At 41.7% G+C, this 11186-nt stretch overlaps 1 protein-coding gene and 1 non-coding gene across 2 annotated transcripts; one reads left to right on the top strand and one right to left on the bottom strand.

Annotated features, from left to right (window-relative positions):
* Positions 1–4472: 4472 nt before the first annotated feature.
* On the bottom strand, positions 4473–4922 carry LOC110889010. The gene is made up of 2 exons (XM_022136502.1): positions 4714–4922; positions 4473–4668 (listed from the first exon to the last, which is right to left on the bottom strand). The coding sequence occupies exons 1-2, from the start codon at positions 4920–4922 to the stop codon at positions 4473–4475; spliced, it is 405 nt and encodes a 134-aa protein (XP_021992194.1).
* Positions 4923–9335: 4413 nt separating this feature from the next.
* On the top strand, positions 9336–9441 carry LOC118489465. The gene has a single exon (XR_004887486.1). It is a non-coding gene; the product is annotated as a small nucleolar RNA R71 (small nucleolar RNA).
* The last annotated feature ends 1745 nt before the right edge of the window (positions 9442–11186 follow it).

Raw genomic sequence — 11186 nt, 5'->3', positions numbered from 1 at the left:
TTACGGTGCACATAATAATGTTACGGTGATTGTTATCTGATTTACGGTGAAGATCAGGCTCTTTTCAAGTCCATCGTAAATTACGGTGAAACCGTAACTTACGGTGGTAGCCTGAAATTTGTCTTTTGTTTCATCTTTTGTTCCTCACATGACCCGTTCATCTTTAAACCTTCCAAAGCTGCGTTTTTCTCCGCTTTAAGCTCCTAAACTGCACCTGAAACATAAGCAACCGTAGTCATCTAATTCAAGACAATTACGCGATTAAGTGAAGGATTAATTCGTCTTTTAACATGATTAAGGGTTGTCCTATGGACCACCCGTCACATCACCACACTTAACCGTTGCTTGTCCCAAGCAACTCATCAAATCAATTTCAATACAAGTGATCAATTTAAACCAAGCAAAAACATGCAATCCTTTTACTAACCCCTTTTTAACACCCTAAACAATACACCCCTCTCTAAATCTCTCCTCTCGGCTACAAGTCAACACTAGCAAAGATACGCTAGACGCACAAAAGGCAAATGGGTGGTTGCACAATTATAGGCTTGTACCTAGATCGATCCTCCTCCTACAAGTGCTAAACATGAATGCAAATCAAAGGGACTTTCGAGGTTGTAACGTGGCTAGGTGTAAAGGTGGGAAATGGAACATATATGAAGTAGCGAAAACTTAACCCGGTCTTTTTATTACATAATAAATCAAACTAACACTAACAATCTAAACTACTATGTACAAGACAACTAAACATCTCTCTTTTCTTTTTTTTATTTCATTTTTTTCAAGCAAAGCAAACAAGCATACAATGAAACATCAAACATATCTACATTATACTACTCAAACTACTACTACTAGCACTAAAAGACCGGGTCAAATTGGGTAAATTTTTAAGTAAGTAGCTAGGGGTAACAAACGATAGGCTTTTAGGCACAAAATTGGCAACTAAATGTCCAAACCCCCGCCCCTCTTGCAACCATGCTCATATATATAACTTATGAGGTCCAACCCCCCAAATCCCACACTCACACACACTAAAGACGAGGCTACCTAGATGCCCTTATCCTTTTCACATTCATGTCTAACTAAGGACTCAAAACGCATTCAAGCACAAGTTCTAATGTACCCCCACCCGTAGCCACTCTCCTCAAAGATAAGCATTATTTATATACAAATGTGGCTTCAATTCTCACCAAGAATGAAAGGGTATCAAGGGTTGCTGGTGCACCATTTGGGGTTAATCTAAGGTGTTCAAATTCTCACAATATTTCGCTTGATTTAAAAAAAAAAATTCAAAATCTCCAAAAATTTCCCCCCATCCCCACACTTGGGATACATTGCCCCCAATGTATGGTTTTAGGAGGCTTTGATCACCAAAATTCATTCAACATCAACCAAAAGCTCAAAATCTCAAACCACAAATTTCTTTTTGGATTTTTCATTTTATGATTTTTTTTTACTTTTTTTTAAAACACATGACACCACCAACAAGCACCATCCCAAACTCGACATAACAATCATACACCACCCAACCATAAACAAAACAAAACAAACTAACACATATGCACAAAATATACAAAGGGAAAACACAACCTGACTAATAATAGCGCGGTCCCAGAGGTCCAAAGATGGAAGACATCATGTCGTTCCATTCTCCAAACGCAAATGAGCCGCTACTACTCCCTCCTTGTTGTTGTTGGGCTCCCTCTTGTTGCCTCGGATCAATCCATTGTGAGTGGTGAAGCTGTGGAGTCGGATGCGACACACTCCCATCATAAGGTGGTAGCGAGGCATAGTCCACATGTTGTGGATCCACAACCACTGGCCTCCCGGCATGCCAGTCTGCATGCATCCTTCTCTCTTGATCATCGTGATACCGATTATTCATTTCCACCTCTTGGGAATACGCAAAGGTGCGATTCCACGCCTCACTACGATCAAGGTTTTGTTTCAAGGACCGCTCTATGCTTGCACTCATCATGGTATTTTGATCATATAACGTCCGCTCCGGACCCGACCAAGTTTCAAAAACGGAAGCCGGAGGACGTTGATTTGCTATCACCTCTTGCATGGTACCTTCATAAGCCCACCCGGGCACATAAGATCGCCCCGCATAGTCGTAGAAAGCACCACCATAACCTCCACCTGGGCCCCCTTGCCCCACATTCAAATTCAAACCACCTTGTGGTTGCTCAACATAATCTTCATCCCTACTTGGGATCTCCGCCTCACTCTCGGGTTCATCCTCTTCACCCGGTAACAAATCTCTAGCACCCGCCTTAAGCGCTCTCCATCTTTGCCCATCGGACTTAAGCTTATAATACCGCTCCGATTGTGTATACGTCCAACCACTCCACATCTTGTCTAACGTAAACGGTTGATGCCTTTTCGTTGCCCCCGATCCTCGGACGTAAGAGCTTTTTGTTGCTTCATTAACCCCGTTATGATTCGACAATATGGTACAATGTCCCTTCCATATTTGTTCCGGCAAATCCATAAGTGGTTCATGATCAGATAGCGTATCGGAAAACGCGGAGACCCATGCATTAGCGAATATAGAACAGGTACCTCTGGGAACCTCACCTGCTCTTTGTCCCCCCTTCGTGGAATAACATTGAGAACACAGATTGCTAGCAACAATTTAGCTTCTATTTTTAAGTTCTTCCGGTATAGAATACCACTGTATTTTCCGGGTAAAAACAATGCTGCCAACATATCATTCCATCGAACATGTTTCTCCGGTTTAACCAGGAGGTCATCAAGAGTCGGTATCAGGTAATCACGGGCTGGAAGACTGTCATATTTCCCAAGCTTCTTCAACGTGTCAAACGACATCTCCACCGGAATTCCATTCACAATACCCGTTAGCTTCATTTGTGATGGCCTGTCATATTGATTAACCTTAAGAGTTGCCATCCACTCTTGGATTTCGGTCATAAACAGGTTGCTCTTATCTTTGTCAAAACAACTAAGTGCCGACTCCCAACCTAGAGCCCGGAACTTGTCAAACACCCCGAACTGACCAAACTCCACTTCTCGAACGTCCCTCTCACATATAAAAGCCGCTGCTTTATTCTTCAACTTATTCATACGGTCATGATAGAGTGTTGCTTGCCACTCCTCTGGTTGCTCATCCAATGGTCCCGAATCCCATATCGGCTTTTCAGTCGGGTCCAACTCCATCTCTTCCTCACTTTCACTTTCATCCACTCGGCCCAAATATTGTCTCTTTCTCGGTTGTTGTTTCGGCTGTTTACCTTTCCCTTTAATGATGAAGACGAACTAGATCCCGCTTTTTCTTTCGTCTTAACGACTTTCCTACACACATTAGAGCAAACAACACAACCAAACGAAACAAGATTAGACTCTTTTCTCTAAAATATCCCCACACTTGCTTGTTACTATGGTTGTAGATGTTAGTGAACCAAAGCTTTTTATAAATCTTTTCTTTCTTTAAAATTTGGGCATGATGTCTCTACAATGTAGAGATTCCCAAAAGTTCACTACTTTAATTACAAATCCCACATCTATAACCATAACCATGTTCAAATAACCAATTTCATTACCATATCTAAGAACAAGCAAGTGGGTATGGGCAAATAACCTAAATAACCTTCATTCTCACAATGTATCATCAAAATATAGTAAATAAACTTCCATACCTTGTTTGAAGATGTAAGAAACACAAATGAGGCAAAAACTTCAAAAAGCCCCAAAATTTCGAAACTAGGGTTTGAAGTTCGGACTCAAAAACTGCGTTTTCTTGTAAATCTCTTGGCAAAATCAGAAACTACGTGAAAAATTAGTCAAGATAGACTCCGATTTTACTTAGTTTGGACAAGAATTGAGAAGGTTATGGAGAGTTGAAGGTTGGAGAAGAAGATGGATTTTGTGGGTCTTTGTGAAAGAAATGGATGGTGATAGATAGATAATAAAGTGAAATGAAATTGAGTGGCTGGGGTTATTCACGAAATCAGATGTTATTAATTAATAATTTTTTTTATACATGCAAAACCGGAACACCGCATTGGCTTATACTGCGTACCGTAACTTACGGTCAGACCGTAAATTATGGTGAAACCTGAACATAAACTTCTACCGTAAAACAGTAGAGATTCACCGTAAAGACCACACACTTTTTACTTCCACCGTAAATTACGGTATTACCGTAATTTACGGGGGATATCTGGGAGTTCCTGTTTCGCTTAGAATGTGATTTTTATACATATAATTTTTATATTTTTCAAGTTTTTTCAATTTTTTTATGTTTTTAAATTTTTCAAAAAATGTGTAAAAATCACCCTACCCCCTCAAAAGTCCTGTGTTGTCCTCAACACAATGTTAGAGCAATTCGTGACCCGAATATCCCCACACTTGTTTCAGACACGGATTTCAAGGAAATACGGTAATTATGCAAACTATACAAAACAAAACAAAACAAAATACCACTATGTACACTACCAAACCTGGACCTCTCATGGTTGCTCATCGTCAACCGGGCATAAGATGTAACCAGCTTTATCAAGTTCCAAGTTATTGATGTCGTTCCCTTCCAAGTATGGCTTCAGCCGGTGACCGTTCACCGTTTGTTGTTTTAGCGTGTGCTCATCTTGGATATCTACATCTCCAAACCTCCCAACTCTCCGAACGACATATGGGCCCATCCATTTGCTTTTAAGTTTGCCCGCAAACATCTTGAGTCTTGAGTTATACAACCAAACTTTTTGACCCACTTCGAACGTTTTCTTTCGCAATTTTGCATCATGCACCTTCTTGAGTTTATCTTTATACGCCGATGCACATTCATATGCCTCATCCCGAATTTCTTCTATCTCGCTTAATTGTAGCTTTCTCAACTTTCCCGCCTCGTCATAATCCGCGTTTACCGTTTTAATTGCCCAATGTGCCTGATGCGCTAGCTCCATTGGCAAGTGACAACCCTTTCCATACACCATCCGGTAAGGCGTTGTGCCAATAGGAGTCTTGTAGGCCGTTCGGTATGCCCACAATGCATCGTCTAACTTACTCGACCAATCCTTCCTATCCGTTCTTACCGTCTTCATGAGAATTTCTTTGATTTGACGGTTGGACACTTCGACTTGTCCACTCGTTTGCGGATGGTAAGGTGTGGCAATCCGGTGATTCACGCTATACCTCTTCAATAATTTTCCGAAATTGAAGTTCTTGAAATGCGACCCACCATCACTTATAATAACCCGCGGGATGCCAAAACGAGAGAAAATGTTGGATTGAACAAATTTACAAACAACCGAATGGTCGTTTGTTCGTGTTGCAATAGCTTCAATCCACTTCGAGACATAATCCACCGCTACCAAAATGTATAGGAAGCCATTCGAATTCGGGAAGGGACCCATAAAGTCTATACCCCATACATCAAATATCTCTACAACCAAGATTGGTTGTAACGGCATCTCATCCCTCTTCGATATACTTCCCATTTTCTGACAATTTATGCAATTTTTAGCGAACTCACATGCATCCTTGAAAATTGTGGGCCAATAAAACCCACATGAGAGAACCCGATAGCCTGTTTTGTGCCCACTAAAATGACCTCCACATGCAGAAAAATGAGCATGGGTCAAAATTTCCAACACTTCTGTCTCAGGCACACACCTTCATATAACTTGATCCGGTCCACTCTTAAAAAGATCCGGTTTGTCCCAAATATATTGCTTCACTTGAACCATAAATTGTTATCGACCCTTCTTGGTCCAATGACTTGGGATGGCACCCGTGGCTAAGTAGTTGACATAGTGAGCATACCACGGTGCAACAAAGGTGGAAACGGCTAAGAGTTGTTCGTCGGGAAAACTTTCATTGATTTCGCTAATATCATCGATCCCTTCCACCGGAATCCGAGACAAGTGATCCGCTACTACATTCTCACTTCCCTTTTGTCTCGGATTTCTAGATCGAACTCTTGTAACAATAATACCCACCGAATTAAACGAGGCTTCGCGTCCTTTTTCTCCATCAAATATCGGACCGCACTATGATCCGAATAAACCACCACCTTGCTCCCCCAAATATACGAGCGAAACTTATCCAAAGCATACACCACCGCTAATAATTCCTTCTCGGTTGTGGTGTAATTAAGTTGTGCTTCGGATAAAGTCTTGCTCGCGTAGTAAATCACAACCCGCTTTCTATCAACCCGTTGACCCAAAACTGCACCAATAGTGGTGTCGCTTGCATCACACATTATCTCGAACGGATTCGACCAATCTGGTGGTTGCAAGATAGGAGCTTTGACCAAATGTTCCTTCAAAACAGTGAAAGCTTGCATACACTCGTTAGTAAAATCAAATGGGACATCTTTTAATAACAAGTTGCATAAGGGTTTGGTGATAACACTAAAACCCTTAATGAAACGTCTATAAAAACCCGCGTGTCCCAAGAATGACCTTACACCCTTAACATTTTTCGGAGGTGGCAAAGATGATATTACCCGTATTTTTGCCTTATCCACCTCCATCCCCCTTTCAGAAATTACATGGCCCAACACAATGCCCTCTTGCACCATGAAATGACTTTTCTCCCAACTTAGCACTAAGTTTTTCTCAACGCATCTTTTTAACACTTTTTGTAATTCGTTGAGACAAGCATCAAAACTAGTGCCAAAAATGGAGAAGTCATCCATGAATACTTCGAGCGACTCCCCAACCATGTCCGAGAAGATACTCATCATACATCGTTGGAAAGTTGCCGGAGCGTTACACAAGCCAAATGGCATTCGCCGAAAGGCAAAGGTGCCATATGGACAAGTGAAGGTGGTCATGTGTTGGTCATCCGGGTGTATTGCGATTTGATTGTAACCCGAATACCCATCCAAAAAACAGTAGTATTTTTGACCCGATAATTTTTCAATAATTTGGTCGATGAAAGGTAACGGGAAATGATCCTTAGAAGTGGCGGCATTCAATTTTCGGTAGTCAATACATACACGCCACCCGGTAACCGGTCGGGTGGCAATTTGTTCACCACTTTCATCTTTGACTACTTGAATGCCGGCCTTCTTAGGCACAACTTGGGTGGGACTCACCCAAGCACTATCCGAAATCGGATAAATGATTCCCGCATCCAACCATTTAATTACCTCTTTTTTAACTACCTCCCCTAGGTTCGGATTCAATCGCCTTTGAGCTTCTCGTGTCGGCTTTGCATCTTCGGTGGTAATGATCTTATGCATGACAATGGATGGACTAATTCCTTTGAGATCGGCAATCGTCCATCCGATAGCTCCCTTGTTTTCTTTCAAGACTTCCAACAATGCTTGCTCTTGTGCCAACTCCAAATTAGAGGCAATAATGACCGGTAAAGTGTCATTATCCCCTAAAAACGCGTACTTCAAGTGGCTCGGCAAGTCTTTAAGTTATAACTTTGGCGGTTCCTCTAATGATGGTTTAGTACCCGAATCTATCTCCGCCGGTAAACCTTCAAATTGATGAGTCCATGGTGGTCTACCTTCTTTCAAAGCCATTGCATCTTGCTTTTCCTCTTCAACCCGGAGTGCATAAGCATGTACCTGTTCAGAAAAATCACACAGGCAAACATCCAAACCATCCTCCTCATACTCATGCGGGTTGCATCCGTCAACTATATCTGCCATGAAACACTCATCAACACCATTAGCATTAGAATTGTTAGTAAAAACATTCAAACGCATTTTTCGATTCCCAAAAGTCATGTCGACCGTACCAAATCTACAATCAATCACGGCATGTGCGGTGCTAAAAAATGGCCGACCCAAAATTGCGTTTTGTTGTTGTTTTGGGTCTGCGGACGAGTAGTCCAAGACTAGAAAGTCGACCGGGTAATAAAACTCATCAATTTTTACAATTACATTTTGAACCATACCCCGAGGTAGCTTATGAGACAAATCGGCCAAAACAACCGTTGTCTCCACCCTTGCTAACGGACCAAAATCATATTGGTCATATAAGCCCCCCGGTAAAATGCTAACCCCGGCTCCAAGATCTAGTAACGCCTTAGCCATTTGAAAATTACCAACTTGTATGTTAATCAATGGCGTGCCCGGATCTTGGAGCTTAGGAGGAAGCTCCCCATTTAAAACTGCACTTACTTGCCCGGTTAAATCAACCCGCTTAGGCACTTTCTTCTTGTTTTGCCTTTTTTGTGTACATAACTCTTTTAAAAATTTGGCATAGGCGGGTACTTGTTTTATTGCATCAAGAAGTGGGAGATTAATTTTAACTTGTTTAAACATGTCCCACATTTCTTCTTTTTGGGGACCTCTCGATACAATAAAGTTTTTCTTTCCCGGGTCAAGTAAAGCCGATGGAAAAGGGACTTGACTCGGTTCACCCTCAACTTTTTCATTCTTTTCATGTTCTTTATTTTCACCCACACCCGGTTTGTTAACATTTAATTCTTTTGGTTTAACCGGTGAAACTTCATCATCACTATCATTACCCGTAATGTCCTCAACTACCCCCTCAAATAATTCGGGTGACAAATTGGCTTTAAACTCTTTTCCACTTCTTAAAACACTAACGTGATGAACATTAACATTACCTCGTGACGTACCATGCGAAGGGTTTACCTTAGTGTCGCTAGGAAGTTGACCCTTGTTTTTCTTCAATTCAGTCACGTCGGTTGCTAATTGACCCATTTGGGTTGTTAGTGATTGGATGCTTTTGTCACGAACCTCATCCTTTTGCATTCGAACTTCATCGAGTTGGTTCCGTTTTTGCATCTCCATTTGCATGCTCTTTAGCATCTCCATCATCTCGTTTCCACCCGAGGGCCCCCCTTGTTCTTGACCCGTTCGATATTGCCTTTGGTATCTTTGGTTATTGTAAGGTTGGCGTGAACCAAAGTTACCTTGGCTACCTTGAAAGTTCGGGTTAGCTTGATTTGAAGGGTTCCCATACCGAAAATTTGGGTGGTTCCTCAACCCGGGGTGGTAGGTATTAGAGTTCATGTTGTTGTAGTTCCTACCACCCCCTCCTTGACCTTGAACCGCATGGACTTCTTTATATTGCCCTTCCACAATTCCTTGGCAATTTTCAGCCGCATGACCTATTTCATTACACAAAGCACAAACATCATAAATTTGGTTAGTAGTTTGAACATTATCATCATCTATGGCGTGCACTTGAGGTCGGGCAATGGCCGGTCGGGCTCTTCTTGATGCTTGAGCTTTTCTCTTTGATGTAGTTGCCATGCTCCCCAAGAACTCCCAATCATCGTTCTCATAATTTGTACCAAAAGTTCCACCGGTGATGGACATTAAATCACGAGCATCTTCGGCACTCAACCCCTCGTGAAAGGCATTCATCAATTCCCAAAATTCGATTCCATGGTGAGGGCAATTTTTAATCATCATATTGAAACACTCAAATGCCTCGTGAAACATCTCACCATGTTGTTGTTGGAAGCTTCTCAACCCCTTTCTTGCATCGTTGGTCTTTTGGGCGGTGTAAAACTCATCCAAGAAGGTTTGTTGCATTTCCCCCCATGTATATATGGATGCCGAAGGCAATGTGTAGAACCATTTTTTCGCCTTATCTTCCAAAGAAAATTGGAATAATACCAATTTAATATCGTCGGCCGAGAACCCTTGACTCCCAAGAGTGTTACAAATCGAGTCATAAGCCTCCAAATGAAAGTATGGCCCCTCCGTTGCTAACCCCTTATATTTTGGTAAACTTTGCAAAGAGTTGGTCCTTACTTCAAATGTCCTCCCTTGATCATTGTGAGGAATGACTACCGGTGAAGGGTTATGAGTGATTACCGGCCTGAAATGTGCTTCGATGCCCCTCACATTTTCTCTAAGGTGCCTCCTTGGTACACCGAACCTACCTTTTGGAGGAATAGGACCCATTGGCCTTGGTACTTGCCCTTGTGGTGCAATTGGTTGTTGAAACTGTTGTTGCGGCATTAGTGGGCGTTGAGGTGGCCTTTGAAATTGCGGTTGCACATGTTGCGGCCGAACTTGTTGCAATGGTATAGGGCGTTGCATTTGTGGCCCTTGTGGTCTTGGCCGAATGTTTTGTGGTATGAGTTGTTGTTGTTGGGCATTCCACCGACACTTGCCATCCCTTGAGATTGACTTTGCACATAACCGAATTCTCCTTGATCATCATAACCCCCGTAAGCATACCCATCTTCATCATAACCCTCAAACTCCTCAAATCCTTCATCATACCCATCTCCTTGAATTCCCGACGATTGCCCAAATGGAAGGGTTGAATATTGAAAACCCGCTTGGTTCGATGGTTTGAATGTTGAAGTAGCATGGATAATGGTCGAAATTAGTGCTATGGTATGGCTTGAATATGAAGGACCCGCACCCGGGAAGAAATGGGATAATGGTGGTATAGTAGTGGAAGGGTTAAAGGTAATGGTTGGTTCTTCTTGGGTAGTAATGGGTTGTGTGTTGGTTAGTGTAGTGTCATGAAGTGGAGTAGGAATTGTAGTGGAATTTGGTATGGTTGTGTTTGGTGATGGTTGTGTTGAAGTAGGTATAAATGATGAGGTCGTTTGACCCGTTGTAGGTGGAATTTGTGAATCAGCCATGATATTTCTTGATGTAATGGGTGAAGTGGGTGAACCGATGATTCTGTTTTCTCATAATAAAACTCTGTTTTGCCTTAGCGTTCTTTCGATTTCTGGATCAAATGACAATGGTGACGCTTTGTGAGAGCCTCTAGTATGCATGCACCTGTAGAATCTGCACACTAAACACACCAGTGTAAACCCGAAAATAACAAAGCAAGACTAACAAACTGACACACGTTGCGCACTACTCCCCGGCAACGGCGCCAAAATTTGACGTGTTGTCGTAGGTACACGCAAATTTAATCCCAATAACAACGATAGACAGTGGTAAATGGGTATTGAACTCAGGGAGTATGTGGAAAGTGTGTTGATTTTATAGCTTTGCAATTAAACTACAATTAACCTAATTTGCAGAAAATAAAGATCAATGAATTGGATTGTTGTTTTAGAAAACTAAATTAAAAACTAATTGCAAATCAAATGTTGGTTGTAAAATAGATTAGGAGAGAACAATGACCATCTTAGGATTCAGTTTCTTTAAACAATTGTGTGAAATTCCAACTAGAAAGAGTTACATAGACATAACTCGTGCATAAATAATCGGAGTGATAAAAGGGAACAAAGTACTCGGATTATATAAACGC

The sequence above is a fragment of the Helianthus annuus genome, chromosome 17, assembly GCF_002127325.2.
Source record: "Helianthus annuus cultivar XRQ/B chromosome 17, HanXRQr2.0-SUNRISE, whole genome shotgun sequence".
Taxonomy (NCBI): Eukaryota; Viridiplantae; Streptophyta; class Magnoliopsida; order Asterales; family Asteraceae; genus Helianthus; species Helianthus annuus.
The sequence above is the reverse complement of the archived record's forward strand: the minus strand, read 5'-3'. Positions and strand labels throughout refer to the sequence as shown.

Coding starts and splice junctions, on each gene's coding strand:
- LOC110889010 (XM_022136502.1), bottom strand. CDS start 4,922: ATGGAGCTAGCGCATCAGGCACATTGGGCAATTAAAACGGTAAACGCG. Junction 4,669..4,713: donor GAAGTGGGTCAAAAAGTTTG/GTTGTATAACTC, acceptor CAAACTTAAAAG/CAAATGGATGGGCCCATATG.